This window comes from Bufo gargarizans, chromosome 2 (assembly GCF_014858855.1).
Source record: "Bufo gargarizans isolate SCDJY-AF-19 chromosome 2, ASM1485885v1, whole genome shotgun sequence".
Classification (NCBI taxonomy): Eukaryota; Metazoa; Chordata; class Amphibia; order Anura; family Bufonidae; genus Bufo; species Bufo gargarizans.
Window position 1 is genome coordinate 153,206,897 of NC_058081.1, and position 19,625 is coordinate 153,226,521.

General features: G+C 42.2%; 1 protein-coding gene across 1 annotated transcript in view; it reads left to right on the forward strand.

Annotated features, from left to right (window-relative positions):
• ATP8B4 (ATPase phospholipid transporting 8B4 (putative)) overlaps positions 1-19,625 on the forward strand; it is a 397,315-nt gene that overhangs the window by 239,887 nt on the left and 137,803 nt on the right. Inside the window, exons 11-12 of the mRNA XM_044279613.1 lie at positions 8,485-8,573; positions 15,743-15,939. Of these exons, the coding sequence (XP_044135548.1) occupies positions 8,485-8,573; positions 15,743-15,939 (286 nt within the window). The remainder of the gene's footprint in view (positions 1-8,484; positions 8,574-15,742; positions 15,940-19,625) is intronic.

Below are 19,625 nucleotides of genomic sequence, written 5' to 3' on the forward strand. Positions count from 1 at the left end.
AGCTATTTCAGGAGGACCGAGCCATGAGGAGGATGTCGTCCTAAATAGACTATCAGTCGTACTCCTCGACTGCGCAACCAAGCCATCCTTTTATAAAGGATTCCCCAACAATAGGCCTTGGGCGTCTTTGCCCGCCTCAGTGAGGGAGAGGTTAGCCAGTTTTGACTCGATTTTAAATAGAATGGCTTTTCGCCAGGGATGTGTTCACACGGAGTTCTTCTGGGTTGACCTGCCTTTTTTCGTCTTTGGCAAGTTCTGCAAACAATTTGGCCAAAGGACCAAAACTGTCCAGGAGTTTGTCTTAGCAAAACTTTAGTGCGGAATCCAGACCCTTGTGGGGATTCCATCCCATCTTGGAAAGAAACTGGGTCATTTTGGGATCCACAATGGGGGTCTCACAGACTTTTCTGGGGACCAGGGGTCTAGGACATTCTGCCCTGAGTTTGTTGCGCGCCACCTTGCTAAGGGGGCGTTGTACCCAGTTCTCAAGGTATTTAGCCACATGGTCCACTGGGAGCCATTCTGCCGACCTCGGGTGATGGAGAGCATCCGGGTAAAACATAGGTTCCCCAGATGGATCCATGAGGGCGGAACCCGCAGTAGCGGGAGAGTCGCTGCTAGAGCCGCTCATTACCAAACCTGATAGGGCAGGGGCAAAGGGGTCAGCGTCCTGTCCACCATTCTCATCATTGGAGTCATGTACGGTCTCGGCATCGGCCTCCTCACCAAACCCGATTTCTGAGTCTGAGTCACTCTAGTTGTTCTCTAGCACATTTCCACTGCCGCGCTCGTTCTGCTTGGCGCGGAAACCTCTCTTACGTGACATAGGCACGTTGTCATGGGTGGGAATAGTAGCACCCATCGTATTGTTTCTGGAGGCAGTAGGGCTCAAATGCCCGGATTTGGCTGTATTTTTACTTGGGACATCCCCTGTAGGGTTTAGTGCAGAACGTGGTAAGCGCGTAGGCATGGCCGAGCCTTTTGCCAGTAAGGCCTGAGAAATAGTCTGGGAAAGGGTGGAGGACATATAGTCCATGGCGGCCATTATGGCATCCGAGATGGATCACTGTAGTGCCAGGGATTGGGCATCATCAGGCATAGACCTAGGGTGACCTGCAGGGGAAGGTGGACCCAAGATGTCCAGAGGTTTATCCAACACATGGCGTAAATCCATTTCCCCAGGAGACTGGGGATGGCAGGCACTTGGGATTTGAGCATAATAAATTTGCTGTGAGATATATCCCTGCTGCAGGGATTAGAGAGCCAAGACTAGAAGACAGAGATAGCACCGGCTAGCAGGGGTTAATCACCCCAGACTAGCGAGCTATAAAAGGGGGTAAAGTTAGGGAGCTCACCAGGGCCCAGACCAGTAGGAAGGAAGAGGACAGGAGGAATAGCAAAAGACTGAAGGCAGGATGCTAGAAAATGGCTGCATAAAATCGGTGGCTGCAATCCTGCGTCCTGCAGTTTCCTTCACGTGTGTAGCAAGATTCCTTTGTCTCTGGACAGTTAGAGTCCAACTTAAAAAAACAAAACTCGGAGGGAGCAGAACTTGTCTTTTCCTCTTCTTAAGTCTGCAGCAGGGTTTCTAGCTGATGCTTCTGCTGAAACAGTACGTATGGCAGCTAGAACTTCTGGTTTTGCCAATTCAGCTAGGAGAGTATTATGGCTTAGATCAAAATCTGCTCTATCCCTTTTCATGGTCAACATGTTTTCAGACCAGATCTAGATGATAATGTTGAAAAAGCGTCAGACAAAAAGAGAGGTTTTCCTGAAGAGAAGTATCAAAAGTATAATTTGTTCCAGCTTGGAGGAACATTACAAAAAAAATCTGTGGATCCTCCAGACTTTAGAATTAGGTTACAGAATACATTTTCTTTCTCCTCTCCCGTACGATTCAGGTTAACAAATCTCCCCTTTACTCTTCAAAACAAAAAGTTACAGGAGGGTGTTCAGAAACTTCTTAAATCGGGAGCAATTCAACCAGCTCCGTTAAAGGAGCAATTTGCGGGACATTATTCAACCCTTTTTCTTGTGTGGAAACCAAAGGGATAATTTCGGACAATCATAACTCTAAAATATCTGAACATATTTAATGTATACAAAAGGTTAAAAATGGACTCATTGAAAACCGCAATTCCTCTGATAAGAAGAAACTCTGAGATGGTCACGATAGATCTAAAGGATAAGTACTTTGACATAACCATACATCCAATTTATTGGAAGTAACTTCGCTTTGCTATTAAGGTAGGACAGAAGATTTGTCATTGCCAATTTGTGTGCCTACAGTTCGGGATCTCTTCAGCACCCTGTCTATTCACAAAACTTATGGCAAGGGTGTCTGCGTATCTGATATTGGAAGTTGTCAAGCTGGTTCCGTATCTGGACAACCTGCTGATTATTCAATCTCACCCTGTTTAATTCTCCAACCAGGTCCTTTTAGTGTTAACAACTTTACAGCATTTGGGTTAGACAGTGAACTACGAGGAATCAAATCTAGTTCCCTCTTCCAAGATAAAGTTCCTGGGGATGTTTTTGGACTCTCTGTTCCAAAAGACTTCTTCCTCCAGAAAAATACTAAATCTGAACTCTTTTGTAAGGACCAGATTTACCAAAAGGAAAAATCAGAGTGGCAATGAAACTATTGTGACATATGACATTGTGTATTCCAGCTGTTCCGTGGGCCCAATCCCATTTAAGACCACTCCAACATCTGATTCTAAGCCAATGGAACAGATCCATACAACATCTGGACCACAGCATAGTATTACCACATGTAGTAAGGGCATCACTAAAATGGTGCTTAGTCAGGAATCGCCTTCAAAAGGGCATGGAGTGGATTTTAGAACCTTGCTAGACCCTGACCACAGATTCCAGTGTTGTAGTTTGGGGGGCTCATGTAGCACAGTTGTCTTTTCAGGGGGTTTTGGATCAAAGAATGTCCCTAGACCCCTCAAATCGGAGGGAATTAATGGCAGGTCTAGAAGCTCTAAAGGCCGCCAAAAATATGTACGATACCCACGTGAAAGTGTTCTCAGACAATATGACAACAGTAGCTTTCATTCAACATTGGGGGGGGGGGGGGGGGGGGGACAGGAGTCTATTCTGCCAAACAGCATACAAAATTTGTCATTGGGCGGAGAAAAGTCTTCGCTCTTTACAGGCAATTCACCTGAAAGGCAGGCTGAATCATTGGGCAGACTACTTGAGCAGGACAGAAGTAATACCAGGAGAATGGGAGTTAGCTCAGGAAGCATTTGCTTTGATGTGGAGAAGTGGAGACTGCCACAGGTGGATTTGTTTGTGTCCAGGTCGAAACAGAAAAATGGACCAGCATCACTAAAACATTGCTTTTAATGATAGTTAAAAAAAGTTAACATAGTATCACCTCCTATAGCCCAGAGGAAATTCAGTACGATATAGAAGAGGTGGAAATATTATCCCTATTGGGTCCCTACCTAAAAACGGAGTAGCTGCCCCGATAGGGGCGATCCCGTGTCAGGAACCTCCTGGTCACCCTAATAATTCCCTGACACAGAAAAGAATACCATCACCAGAGTGCCAAAGTGCTCATAATTGTCCAGTAATAAAGTCCAAGTGATAAGGTTCTGTTAGTCACACCTTACTAAATTGCAATCCTTAGATGTATTACATATCACAAAAAAAAAAAAATGAAAATCAAGCAATATAATAAATATGTTTAGCAGATATATCCACTTAGGTCCCACTACGTCCCAACGCGTTTCGCTGTACCAATCTGGGACTAGCTCATCAGGGACCGAAGTCCAAATGGGAATATGTCCATGTAGGTAAATATTAAGGTGAAGTGTAACCACTAATAAGATATCATAAAAAAGGATAAGTGTCGACCGTCAACCTTAGGGTGCATTCACACGACTGTTTAAATGGATCCGCATTCATTCCGCAATTTTGTGGAACGGGTGCGGACCCATTCATTTCAATGGGGCCGCAAAAGATGCAGACAGTACACAGTGTGCTGTCCGCATCCGTTGTCCCGTTCCGCGGCCCCGCAAAAAGTATGGAGCATGTCCTGTTCTTGGTTGCGGACAAGAATAGGCATTCTCTATATAGCGCTGGCCATGTGCGGTGCGCAAAATGTGGAACACACATTGCAGGTATCCTTGTTTTGCGGATCCGCAATTTGCGGACAGCAAAACACTTATGGTCGTGTGAATGCACCCTTATCAGGAGACCCCCGCAGTAGGCCATCAATATGTGAGTCTCAAATGTTAATGAACAAATATACATATTTTGAGCCTGGCCACTAGGGCCAAATACTATAGATATAGGCAGTGGCGTAGCATGGGTAGCCAGCACCCAGGGCAGATAATGTAGATGTCTCCTGCAGTCCTATGTAACACCACAGATAATACAGTGATAGCTCTCTGAGTACAGATGATGTAGTAGATGGGTGTGAGGCCCCAGAATTCAGAACACACAGTGTGACCTCAAGTCTGGGGCCAGGCTGAGGCAGTGTTGGACAAATTCTATATACCCCCTACCCTACCGTGAAACAGATATTTGGATGGACATAACATACATTGCTATGAAATATACAGGAGAATACAGCACCATACCTGTTACATCCAGTGACATCTGTGATATAGACTTTCCTCAACGTCTTCATTCGGAGATAGGACCGTCATGACACCTTCTTTCAGCCGCGTCTCGTCTCTGGAAAGTTTCACAGAAAATGTTTTAGATTCCTCACTTTACTATCATCCTCAGATAACAGACGTCCCCTTCCCCCGTAGTGCCCATAAGTATAATCATCTCTGTATAATTATAATATATAATGGCCCACTCTGTATTATTATTATGACCACCTCTGTAGTATTATAGTAATAATTATGGCCCCCTTCAGCCCCCTTCAGGGTGGGACTTTGGGACTCTGGGACAGTGACACTGACTGTCACTCACTCTCTCAGGGTCGCTTGAATCACTGTCTCTAGGCTGGACTACAGTCTACTACTGATTCAGCTGCAGCCATCTTCTGCTTCTTCTTGCTCCGGCTCCTGGCTCTGCAGTCTGCACTGTCTTTCCTGCCTGGAAGGTGGGCGGAGCCTATCGGGAACTGCTGTGCATGCCCCGCCTCCTCTCGCCTCCTCACTCTGCTCTGCAGCCGGGCGCTGTGTGAAAAAAAACAAAAAAAAAAAAAAACACAGCGTCAGCGATTTAACTTGTGCCAGCCCTGTGGACGGCGCCCCCCTGCAGTGTGGCGCCCAGGGTAAAAGCAGCCCCCCCCCCCCCCACGCTACGCCCCTGGATATAGGGGTTCTTTATGGTGAAATCACCATCCCAGTATATAGGCTGATGGTGCCTCGGTAATCCTAGGGGACTCCTGTAGTACAAGATAGGGCTGCAGCAGTGTAGCAGATATAGATGCTGGTCCTCGGTATGGATCCTATCTCTCCTGATAAGGTTGATATGGTCACATTAGAGTTGGATGTCGACACTTATGCCTTATGATATCTTATTAGTGGTTACACTTCACTTTATTATTATTTTGGTTTTCTTTATTTTCTAACCACATTCTTATATTTGCCTACATGGGCATATTCCAATTTGGACTTTGTCCCCTGATGAGCTAGTGCCGGATTGGTACAGCAAAACGCGTTGGTACGTAGCGGGACCTAAGTGGATATATCTGTTAAAAATATTTATTATATTATTTGATTTTCATATTTTTTTTGTGAAGTGTAATACATCTAACGATTGCAATTTAGTAAGGCGCGACTAATAAAACCTTATGACTTGGACTTTATTACTGGACATCTATGAGCATTTTGGCACTATGATGATGGTATTCTTTTCTGTGTCTGGGACTCATTAGGGTGACCAGGAGGTTCCTGACACGCAATTGCGGCTATTCTGTTTTTAGGTAGGAATAGGGATAATAGGAATAGGGATTATATTTCCACCTCTTCTATATCGTACTGAATTTCCTCTGGGCTATAGGAGGTGATACTAATGTTACTTTTTTTTAAACTATTATTAAAAGTTATGTTTTAGTGGTGCTGGCCTGTGATACTTACTTTTTTCACTCTACTATATATGTATCTGACCATCTGATTGTTGACTAGTCAGAACTGCAATAGAGAAACGGAAAACTTAAAAGCTTTTGCTCTCTAAATCCCAAAGATAAAATGGAACCAGAATCTAGGGTCCCTTGCTACCAAGGGTCCTTCAAAAGATCCAGGATGATCCTGGTAGCCACCTTCTGGCCAAGGAGGAGCTGGTTTTCCCTTCTAACGGAGATGTGCTTGGGAGATTACCTGGAGTTACCTTTGCTTCCAGATCTTCTCAGCCAAGGTCTAGTCTTTCACCCAGACATAAAAACCTTAAGATTGACAGCTTGTATGCTGAAGGGACAATCTTGAAAGGGAAAGAGCTTTCAGATAAGTTAATTAATACCCTAGTTCTTAGCTGTAAACAGTCAACAGATCAGATCTATCATAAGGTTTGGAATAGATTTGTTTTCTGGTGTTCTGAAAATGGTAAACATTGTGTCATCCCTTCTGTTCCAGATATCTTAAAATTTCTACAGAAAGGATTAGATTTAGGTCTAAGCCCTAGTACTTTAAGAGTTCAGGTGGCCGCATTAAGTACATTTTTTGACATTCATCTATCAGAAATAACTCTTATTTCTAGATTCCTGAAAGCCACAGATAGCATTAAGTCCAAAATATTAAATCTGGTCCCTCCTTGGAACTTAAATCTGGTTTTCAGAGCATTAGTGGCAATTCAAAACTGGATCCTTCTTTCCTACCTAAGGTGTCCTCTTCCTTCCATAGGTCTCAGGACATAGTTATCCCCTCTTTTTGTGAAAATCAGAAAAATGATAGGGAAAAAGAGTTCCACAATTTAGATGTTCGGAGGGCTGTACTTACTTACCTTCAGGTGACAGAACCATGGAGGAAAGAAAAAAAAATCTTTTTTTGCAGTTTGCTGGCCCAAATAAAGGGAAGAGAGCAGCTAAGACTTCATATCAAGATGGATTAAACAGGCTATTTCCAGATGTTACATCTCTATGCAGAAAGAGGTTCCTTCTGAGCTTAGGGCAGAGAGAGCATCAGTATCTTGGGCAGAGAGAGCATGAGTATCTATAGAACAGATCTGTAAGGCAGCCACTTGGAAGAGAGTGCACACATTCACAAAGCATTATAGGGTTTGTTTTTAATGTTTCAGACATTAAGGATTTGGCCTTTGGCCGTAAGGTCCTATACTGAGTAGTTCCCCTCAAAAAAAAAAAAATTCCTTTGTTCTTAGGGGCATCTGGGAATTTCCCTCCCTAAAAAAAAAAAAAAAAGTGTGGTATAGGATTTGTTTGTATCTAAGTACCTTTTTGGTATGGGTTTCCTACCGGTTCTTGGAAAGCCACTGAAGGTGCTGGGTGGGGAGGGGTTTTTAACCTCTTTGAATGTTTTGCCTGTCCCTGGCAGGGCGGGGTCATCACAGGGGTGCCGTCGTGGAGACTTCCAGAAACCTATTACCGGTAAGTGTAATGGCACTTTTTAAACTGCAGGCTATGTGCCTGCTTTAATAGGAGTGATCTGGTGACAGAGCTTCTTTGAAGGGGCTTTCCCATGATAAATTATCATTACGGGTCCAACTGCTGGGGCTTCATGCATGCCGTCTGCTTCTCAACTCTATGGGACTGCAGGAGGGTACAGTACAGCTCTTGTTTTTATGATCGGCAGGTGCCCCAGCGGTTAGATTCTTGATTAGACACTTATCTCCTATCCAGTGGATTGGGGATAACTGTTTTTCATGGGCAAGGCCCTTTAAAAGTACACAAGTTATAATGGTTTCCACTAAGATTATATAATTTTAGAGACCTAGGAATACAGTGATCTTGGTGTAGGCTTAGTTATTGTTGAAGTTTTACTTACAAATGAAGTCTTTGAGACACACACTCCAAATTACTGTGAAACATTGTCCCTGGTTTATCATGCCTCCAGAATTATGACTTCTAAAAGTCACAAAATAGGACTTTTGGGGCTTTTGAAACTTTTTGCACTCGCGCAAAAAAAACATGTGACTTTGAAATGTGGGCATGGTCAGCTATGTTAATGAGTTTCGTTCCAGATTTATCATTAAAGGGGTTGTCCGGGTTCAGAGCTGAACCTGGACATACCTCCATTTTCACACAGGCAGCAGAGATGCTCCAATGTTAACATGAGGGGTGCTGCCTGGGTGAAATTATGGGTATGTCTAGGTTCAACTCTGAACCCGGACAACCCATTTAAGACTATTTTTTTATTTATTTTTAAGTCGCCAAAAAGTTGCTTTCTCACTCAATACAAGTGTAAAGTAGGAACAATGGAGTAGCTTTCGAAGACAAGTGTTCAGTTGTACTCCTATGTGCTGTGTATTTACTATTATTTATTAGCCTTTGACATTATTATGTTTGTTTGAAACCAACAAACCTCAGAAATAAATATTTCTTGCTTCTTTTCACAGGCCCAGATACTAAATTAATGCAAAACAGCGGGAAAACAAAGTTTAAAAGAACTAGCATTGATCGGCTAATGAATACTCTAGTTCTATGGGTAAGTTAACAACATGGGCTTCGTTCACGTTTCCGTGTCTGTTTAACGTCTGTAGAAAATCTATGTTTGGTCTGTGTGTCCTTTTTTTGCCCTCCATGTGTCATCCTTATTACACGGACAAAGCTCAGTTGAAAATTAAGGGGTTGGCCCATCTCACACATTGGTGGTATAACTCTAGTATATGCCACAAATGTCAGATAAATGCGGGTCCCAACCGTAGAGACACCTATCTTTAGATCGGAGCCCCCAAAGTGAATGAGGGCACACTGCACGGGTGCTTCCACCCTCCATTCACTTCTATGGGAGTGCTGAAAATAGCCGACAGCCGGGTTAGCCATTTTTGGTACACTCATAGAGGTAAATGGAGAGGTAGCCGTTCTTGCATGGTGCGCTCTCCATTCATGTCTATGGGAGTTCTGGACATAGGCGAGTAAGCCCACTCGCCATATTTTCAGAACTCCCATAGAAGTGAATGGAGAGTCGTAAGATGGGCCAACCTCTTTAATTTCCAGAGCTTCTCCTACCAAAGGTCCATGAAAAAACACTGAAAGAACATGGAGCAATATGTGTTCTGTTGGTAGTTTTTCACAGACCCATAGGCTTGGGAGTGTTTGGTCAACATCACAAATTAAAGTAGTGCATGTCTCTGTGATTTTTCCACTGGCCCACAAGTAGTAGAAAACCACTGATGTGGGTACAAACACATTAAAAAGGGTATGTGTACTGTGTGTGGAGACCATGAACAGCACACGTCTGTGATTCACTGAAGTGTGAACAAGGCCTAAGGCCTCATTCAGACGTGCATGTGCAGTGCGGAAATCGCACTCCATGTATGAGCGTGATTCTCCATTCTGGACGCTACTCATCTTGCAGGAGCGCACGCCATTATACTGATTTATAATACTGTGCGCCTCTTAATTACCTTATTGTTTCACAACCATAGTGACAGCTTTATGTCAGTATAATCCTGTAGACGTAAGGTCATGCAGAGGCACACAGCATTATAAAGAAGTATAATGCCATGCGCCCCTGCAAGTCCAGAATGGAGGATCACGCTCAGACAAAGAACATGATTTCCGGGCTGCACATGCTCCTCTGAATAAGCTGTAAAACTGATTCTGTTGTTGGGTGCATTATTTGTGAAGACAGAGTAAATATAAAGTCCTGATCAAAAGTTTAAGACCACTTGAAAAATGGCAAAAAATCATATTTTACATTGTTGGATCTTAACAAGGTTCCAAGTAGAGCTTCAACATGCAACAAGAAGAAATGAGTGAGACAAAACATTTTTTGTGCATTCAATTAATTGAAAATAACGATTAAACTGAAACAGGCTGTTTTTCAGCTGATCCAAATTTTAGGACCACATGCCTTTAAAAGGCCAAATCTGTGCAAAGATGTGGATTCATTGTCATTTTCTGTCAGGTAGTCACAGGTTGTGATGGCAAAGGCAAAAAAGCAGGGTCTCTCACAGCGCACCATCGCTGCTGAGGTGGGACGCAGTAAGACAGTCATTTCGAATTTATTAAATGATCCTGAGGGTTATGGAATAAAAAAGTCAAGTGGTAGACCCAAAAAAATTTCATCAGCACTGAGCTGGAGGATCCAATTGGCTGTCCGTCAAGACACTGGACGATCCTTTACCCAGATTAAGGTCCTTACTGGTGCTGACAGCAGCCCCATAACCATCAGACGGCATCTGAGACTGAAGGGCTTCAAAAACAAAAAACATCTTCAAAGACCTCGTCTCCTTGAACGCCACAGAACTGCTCGTTTGGACTTTGCAAGAGAGCACCAAACAGGGGACATTCAAAGGTGGAAGAAAGTTTTTTATTTTCTGATGAGAAAAAAATGTAACATTGATGCTCCTGATGGTTTCCAACATTACTGACATGACAAGCAGATCCCACCTGAGATGTTTTCTACGCGCCACAGGGGAGGGGGTGCCATAATGGTCTGGGTGCCTTTTCCTTCAGTGGAACAATGGAGCTTCAGGAAGTGCAGGGGCATCAAACGGCCGCTGGCTATGTCCAGATGTTGCAGAGAGCATTCCTCATGACTGAGGGCCCTCGTCTGTGTGGTAACGACTGGGTTTTTCAACAGGACAACACTACAGTACACAATGCCCGCAGGACAAGGGACTTCCATGAGAATAACATCAGTCTTTTGGCCCATCCTGCATGTTCCCCTGATCTAAATCCAATTGAGAACCTTTGGGGATGGATGGCAAGGGAAGTTTACAAAAATGGACAACAGTTCCAGACAATAGATGGCATTCGTGCGGCCGTCTTCACCACTTGGAGAAATGTTCCCACTCACCTCATGGAAACGCTTGCATCAAGCATGCTGAAATGAATTTTGGAAGTGATGAACAATAACGGCGGAGCTACTCATTACTGAGTTCATGTTTGGAAGTTGGATTTCTGTTTTTGGCGGGGGGGGGTTAAGTTTTTTTTTTTTGAGGTGTGGGCCTAAACTTTTGATCAGCTGAAAAACAGCCTGTTAAAGTTTATTCGTTGTTATCATTAAATTGAATGCTCAAAAAATGTTTTGTCTCACATTTCTTCTTGTTGCATGTTGAAGCTCTACTTGGAATCTTGTTAAGATCCAGCCATACTAAATATGAATTTTTGCCATTTTTCAAGTGGTCTTAAACTTTTGATCAGGACTTTATATTTACTCTGTCTTCACATCAGGACTGTATTGCATGTAACAATAAATTGTTTTGTTTTAAAGGGATTCTGTCACCAAGTTTTGTGCTATAGAGCTGCGGACATGCACGGCTAGATCGCCGCTAGCATGTCTGCAATATATCTGTCCTATAGGGCTGTGTGGTTTTAATTTCTTTAACCGCCTCCGGACCGCCTAACGCAGGATCGCGGTCCGGAGGCGGCTTTCTCAGGCAGAGTCACGCATTGGCGCGTCATCTCGCGTGACGCGAGATGACGCTCAAAGCCGGCCCACGCATGCGCATCGCGGGCCTGCAAAAGTTAGAGGGGTATTACATCATCAGCCTGCCAGCCAACGATCGTGGCTGGCAGGCTGATAATAAAAAAAATAAAAAAATGAATCACAAGCCATATAACACCTTATATTTATAAATATAAGGTGTTAAATGGCTTCTCTGCTCCTCTGCTGGTTCTTTTGGTCGGTTGGTTGCAGCAGAGGAGCAGACATCACAGTGAGTACACACAAAACACTACACTTAGCCCCAGATCACCCCCCATCACCCCCAATTAACCCCTTGATCGCCCCTGTCAATCACCTAGTGAAAGGGAAAAAAGTGATCAGTGTAAACTGTCACTTTTTTTTCCCACTGGTATTGACTGTTAGGTTTTAGGAATGTTTAGGCCCCTTGGTTAGGTAGTTAGCGATCGTTTAGCGCCCAGCCCACCGCACCGCAGTCACTGATTCGCTGATTAGCCTATTGCTAATCAGCATTTGTACTTTTATAGTATCTGTAAGTGATCAAAACTGATCACAGTCAGATCTATAATAGTATTAGTGTCACCTTAGTTTGCCCTCCACCCAAAACACAGTGTTTGCCCGATCAGGCCTGATCGGTCGCCTACACGTGCGTTCACCCACGCCCGCCCCGTCGCAGTGACAAAAAATATATATTTTTTTGATCCCTGCACAATCACTTTACAAGCGCTGCGGTGATAAAAAAAATATTGATATTTTTTATCAATCGCAGCGGCTTCCGGTACTTCGCTAGCCACCCATTTGTAAGACAGGCTTGCTTTTTTTCTTGGCTGGTCTCAGGGAATACCCCCTAAATTTAGTAGTCCAAATGTCAAATAAGGGGTATTCTTCTGAAGAGGCCTACAAGCTTCTAACCCAGTCGGATGAGGAATTAGGGTTGTTGTGGGTATCGAAATTTCGATACCCAATCGATACTTTTGTCCCGGTATTGATACGATCAGTTTTTTTCGATACTGGGCTGCGCTTCTGCGCAGTCTAGTATCTCGGAACATGAGCGCGCTGCTGTCGGCGCGCTCATGTTCTCTCAGCAGCACGGGGAGAAGGAAGCTGTCCTCCTCCTCCCTCTGTCCAATGAGAAGGGAGGGGCGGGCGCACTGCGCCACCAATGAGAAGAGAGGGGCAGAGGAGGGGCAGGCGCACTGAGCCACCAATGATTGGACTATTCCCACACAGAGAGCGGCGCCCAGCGATGTCCCAGCACTGGGCGCCGCTCCGTTCGCCCGCAGTGCCCCATTACTGTCTCCTCTCCTGCTCCACATGCTGCTGATTACTACTTAGGGGAGTGTTTCCGGAAGTACCACACACAGGTACACTTAGCATAGGGATTGGATCTCACAGGACAGGCACACAGGGCTATTAGGGCCCATTCACACAGGGCTGCTGCAAACCTCTCCTTTCACCTGGGACAAAGTGCATGTACTTCGCCACATCTCTGGGCGATTTGCGCTTTGAACATTGTCCCATGGGGAAGGAGAGGTTTGTCCTATAAAGGTAAAAAAAATAATAATAAAATCACCGGTAAGCAAAAAGTTTAACCTTCTGTTCAAAAAGTTAAATAAAGTTTATATGTTCCGTTCAAATATTATTAGAAAGTTAATAAATTTATTGCGTTGCGGCCTGGTTTTTTCTTTTTTGTTTTGTTTTTTTTTACCTTCCAGGTGGACCAACCAATCGACTAGCTGCAGCACTGATGTGCATTCTGACAGAAGCATTGCGCTGCTGTCAGATTACACAAAAGTCGGTGTATGCGGCGCTGCAAGACAAGATTTCTCCTCTGCAGTAAAAGATACGTTTGCCGAGGCATATGAGCTGAGGGGGCGGTGGTGTTCATATGCTTTGGCAAACACTTTGTATATAAAAAAAATATATAAAAAATATCCCGACAATGATTTATTCATCCACTGATGTGAATGGAGAAATCTGGTTTGCCAGGGCATACGAGCTAAGTAGGTATGGATGTTGGGCGGAGCTCCTATGTCCTGGCAGACGCCTTTCCCCTCCTTTTTTTTTTTTCAGAGATTTTTTCATCCACATTGATCGATGCGAATGAAGAAATCTGTGCCGTTCATTTTTTCTTTCAGCCCAGAGGCTGAACGGAAAAAAAATATCTAATTACCTGTATGCTCAATATAAGGAAAATAGCAGAAACTCCTAATGCTGGCCATACATGTAATGATTGCAGAGACCCTCAAATGCCAGGGCAGTACAAACCCCACAAATGACCCCATTTTGGAAAGAAGACACCCCAAGGTATTCGCTGAGGGGCATATTGAGTCCACGAAAGATTGAAATTTTTGTCCCAAGTTAGCGGAAAGGGAGAACTTATGCCAAAAATAAATACATTTCTATGAACTCTCCATGCCCCTCATTGAATACCTTGGGGTGTCTTCTTTCCAAAATGGGATCACATGTGGGGTGTTTATACTACCCTGGCATTTTAGGGGCCCTAAAGCGTGAGAAGAAATCTGGGATCCAAATGTCTAAAAATGCCCTCCTTAAAGGAATTTGGGCCCCTTTGCGCATCTAGGCTGCAAAAAAGTGTCACACACGTGGTATCGCCGTACTCAGGAGAAGTTGGGCAATGTGTTTTGGGGTGTCATTTTACATATACCCATGATGGGTGAGATACATATCTTGGTCAAATGCCAACTTTGTATAAAAAAATGGGAAAAGTTGTCTCTTGCCGAGATATTTCTCTCACCCAGCATGGGTATATGTAAAAAAACACACCAAAACACATTGCCCTACTTCTTCTGAGTACAGCGATACAACATGTGTGACACTTTTTTGCAGCCTAGGTGGGCAAAGGGGCCCACATTCCAAAGAGCACCTTTAGGATTTCACAGGGCTTTGTTTTACACATTTTGATTTCAAACTAATTCTCACACATTAGGGCCCCTAAAATGCCAGGGCAGTATAACTACCCCACAAGTGACCCCATTTTGGAAAGAAGACACCCCAAGGTATTTCGTGATGGGCATAGTGAGTTCATGGAAGTTTTTATTTTTTGTCACAAGTTAGTAGAATATGAGACTTTGTAAGGAAAAAAAAATAAATCATCATTTTCCGCTAACTTGTGACAAAATATAAAAAGTTCTATGAACTCACTATGCCCATCAGCGAATACCTTAGGGTGTCTACTTTCCGAAATGGGGTTATTTGTGGGGTTTTTCTACTGTCTGGGCATTGTAGAACCTCAGGAAACATGACAGGTGTTCAGAAAGTCAGAGCTGCTTCAAAAAGTGGAAATTCACATTTTTGTACTATAGTTTGTAAACTCTATAACTTTTACCCAAACCATTTTTTTTTATTCAAACATTTTTTTTTTAATCAAAGACATATAGAACAATAAATTTAGATTTAGATTTAAAAATTTATATATGGATGTCGTTTTTTAAAAAAAAATTACAACTGAAAGTGAAAAATTGCAAAAATGTTGTTTAATTTCGATTAATAACAAAAAAAAAGTAAAAATGTCAGCAGCAATGAAATACCACCAAATGAAAGCTCTATTAGTGAGAAGAAAAGGAGGTAAAATTCATTTGGATGGTAAGTTGCATGACCGAGCAATAAACGGTGAAAGTAGTGTAGTGCAGAATTGTAAAAAGTGGTCTGGTCATTAAGGGTGTTTAAGCTAGGGGAGCTGAGGTGGTTAAAAAAGGATTTTATAGATATGTAAATTAGTCTTGTATGTGTCCAAGGGGCTGTACTAACCTTCCTGGAGCCCAGCCGTGCCCAGCCACACCAGCCTCTGAAGGAGCCCAGCACTGCCTATGTCCACCGAATCTCCTCATCAACTATAGATTGCCGTAATCTCGCGATGAGCAGTGCTGGTATAGTTTTCCTTCCCTGTGCTGGCATCAGCCTTAGGGAAAGAACTGCGCATGCGCGAGCTCGCGGCAATCTTTGGTTGATGAAAGGAGGAGATTCGGAGGACATAGGCGGTGCTGGGCTCCAGGAAGGTTAGTACAGCCCCTTGGACACATACAAGACTAATTTATATATCTATAAAATTCCTTTTTTAAAGAAATTAAAACCACACAGCCCTATAGGACAGATATATTGCGGGCATGCTATCGGCGATCTAGCCGTGCATGTCCGCAGCTCTATAGCCCAAAACTTGGTGACAGAATTCCTTTAAGTCTTATTTTATGTTTAGAACAATAATATTGTTTGTATTCCAGATATTTGGCTTCCTGGTATGCATGGGAATCATTCTATCTGTTGGAAACTCCATTTGGGAACATCATGTAGGCACTCGTTTTAGAGTCTACCTTCACTGGGATGAGCTAGTAGACAGTGCCGTGTTCTCAGGATTCCTCACATTCTGGTCTTACATTATCATTCTAAATACTGTAGTACCAATTTCTCTCTATGTAAGGTAAGTCTCATAATCACACACATTAGGGGTGGGGTATCTAATTATATATTTTATGTAAGTCTGAGTGTGTCCTGTATATTTGTTTTGTAATACCTAATTGAGAGTTGTTGCATGTATATAGATTTTGCTGCTCTTAAAATACAGTATCAAACCCCAGCTATACAACATAGCGGCTGTTGGCAAAAAAAGAAATTAAAAAATCAGGCCTTCATGTCATATTGTATTTGCATCAATTTTAGTTTCAATCCATAGTGTTGTCTTTCTGTAACCTTCTCTAAATCAGACCTCTGTCACCTGTATTGAGATGAAGCTTTCATAGTGCAATTAGCTTTTTTAGTTTCCTTTGTTAGAAATAACCATTTTCATTGAATTGTGTCAATGATTTTGTTTCCTTCCTGCTTCATTCAACAGCCAGCAGGTAAGCAGTAGGGGCAGCATTGTCACTCCTGCACCTGACCACCCAGGCTTGGCATACCTCATGTAATAGTCACTGTAGTTTTGTCCCTCTACCATTGTACATTTCTATTGTTATATTGTTTTTTTCCCCCTTCATAATCATGTGCAAATTTTTCCCAAAATGCCTTTCTGTAGAATAGTTCTCTAGATAAGCACCAAGTCAAGTGTTTAGTATGTTTGTATATGTGTGCATCCGTTTGTGCACTGACACTATATTGGCTGTGAGTACCAAAAACAAATTAAAATCCATATTTGAAATTATGTAAATGATCAACTTTTTTTATTTTTTATTCTTTATTCACAATGTGTATTTATTTAATTTTCTTGCTTGAGCATTTCTGTATAAGTAGGTTCATGCACTAGTATAGATTACAATCTCATTTCCCATTTTGAAGCTTTTAAACATCATGTTGGATCAGAATTCTTGTGCTTTGATATGACAGTGAACAGCTAATGCTAGTATTTATTTTCTCTATTTCTGGTCAATACACCCAGGGTATGGATACATTTAACTTGGGATATGGATTACTCACAACACAGATAATATTTGTATTGAATATTCAAAGAGGACCTTTCATGGGTCCAAACATTATAAACTACGTATCAGGATACGTAGGGCATAGTGCAGGGCTCTAACTGCATTTACTATTTATTTTTTTCTAGGCGCAACTCCGTTCGCCCGCTGTGGCCCCCATTTTATTTTTCCGCCTGGTAAGCTAATTTTAGCATCAGAGCAATGAGGAGGAGACTGAGTCTTTCTCCATGGGCGTCTCCTTCTCCCTGGCTGTAGTGCTGTCCAATCGCAGCAGAGAGCGTCACAGCCAGGGAGAAAAAAATACTCTCCTCCTCATTGCTCCAATGCTAAAATAAGCATACTAGGCGGGAGAATACAACGGGGGCCACAGCGGGCGAACGGAGCGGCGCACAGAAAAAATAGTAAGTGAAGTTAGATCCTTGCACTATGCCTTATTTATCCTGATACTTAGTTTATAATGTCTGGACCCATGAAAGGTCCTGTTTAAATTGTTTTATTTTCCAAATAGGAAAGTAATAGGTTCAAGGGGCTTTCTATCATGCATAAGGATTATATATCTGTAAGGCATGCCATCACTGTTTGACCCTAATAGTTGGACCTAACCAATGATCAACAAAAGGTGCCTGTGGCACACAGTCTTTTATATACAGAAAGACATCAATTTCGATTGATGAATAGTAGTAATAAGACAAATGGCAGGCACTACATATTCTGGGATTGCATGGACAATTCACTCAAATATATACATATGTATATATATGTACATAATTTATTCTAAAACATAGTGGATATTAGGGAAAAAAAATACATGTTAAAAATCAATAATAACAATAAATACACGATTAGTCTATAGGTGAATCAATCCACGTCCCTGAATGCTTCTAAATATATATAAAAAACTAATTTGCATATGAGCTGCCTATTCATCATACTGTATCCATTACAGAGGTTTGCATCTACTATTCATTTTGAATGATATATATTGCTATTATTTTATTATATTTAATACATTTTAAGTTCATATGCAAATTAATTAGGGCTTTTTATATATTTAGAAGCATTCAGGGAGGTGGGTGGATTCACATATAGACTAATCGTGTATTTATAGTTTTTATAGATTTTTACCATGTTTTATAATCAATTATGTACATATATATATTTGACTGATTTGTCCATGCAATCCCAGAATATGTAGTGCCTGCCATTTGTCTTATTATATTATACATTAATTAACACGGCAGTGCGTGTGCTGCAGGCAGAGCACCCATAGATACATATCTGTGTTTGAGCCTCTGCTACAATACATTATTCATCCATTTCAATTGAATTACTTATTATTTTATTTTCTAATTATTCAATTACAGTATTTCTTCATTTTTCTTTTTTTAACAGCGCAAGTTTTCATCAATTGTTTTACACTAATATGCTTGCTATATTTTTGTTCTTATTCTTATACTTATTTATGGTATTATTTATTTTCTTATACAGTATGTGGATAGAAATAGCCTCTATCCTATATTCTAAACATTATCCAATATTATATATATAATATATATATATATATATATATGTATGTATGTGTATATATATATATATATATACACTAGCAGAAGGACCCGGCTTCACACGGGTATATTTCATCTATTTCATTTAAAGTTTGTGTGCCGTCAAAAGATATCAACAGTATCCCCCATAACAGTGACCTCTACAGTACCCCGCCCCTTTAACAGTGACATCTGCAGCCCCTCACCTCTTCCTACAGAGCCCCATTTCCTTAAAATGGAACCTCCACATCCGTCCATCCCTTTAACAGTGAGTTTCACAGCACCCCACTCCCTTGACATTGACCTCCTCAGGGGCCCAGCCCCCTTAACAGTGACCTATACAGCACCCCGCCCCTTAACACTGACCTCCATAGGGGACCGTCCCCTTATCTGTGACCTCCATTGTTCTCTGCCCCCTTAAGAGACCCCCACAGCACCCGTCCCTTTAACAGTGACTGCCACAGTACCCTGTGTCACAGTCGCAGCATGTTGGATTGCAACAGTACCCTATGTGTCATGAGACTTATTGTCGCCTAAAGCTGACCTACAGCAGTGAAGAAAAATGGCTGGGTTGTTATGGAAACCTGGAGTAAAACTGTGTGTATGTGGAGACCAGGGGCCACCGAGCTTCTATTGGCTGATAAGGGACATGTGACCGTGTGTATGGCAGTTTGGATATGAAGAGAAGACGACTTGGGAAGGCTTGCAGGCTTGTATTTGCTAACGCAGGTCATTTTTTTTTTAGTTTTTTAGTATCTCAGGAACGGTACGTCCTAGAGAGCTGAGAAAACCTTCTAAATCCTTCCTGGACACCTGATGTACCTATATCTGTAAAGAATAAATCAAGGCAACTGGACGTACTGTAGATTTCTTGAAAACGTTTCACTCGTTCTTCCAACGAGCTTTCTCAATTCTGAGTGATTGTACCAAAAATTCTGGGAATAAATATGTAACTGAATCTGGTAATTAGACCCAGCATTGCGTCAAAGGTGTTGATTCCATTATCCTAATTGGAGTCAGTAGGTGATAAAGACTTCCCACCTACTTTATCACCTACTAACTCCAATTAGGATAATGGAATCAACACCTTTGCCCCAATGCTGGGTCTAATTACCAGATGTGGATTCAGTTACATATTTATTCCCAGAATT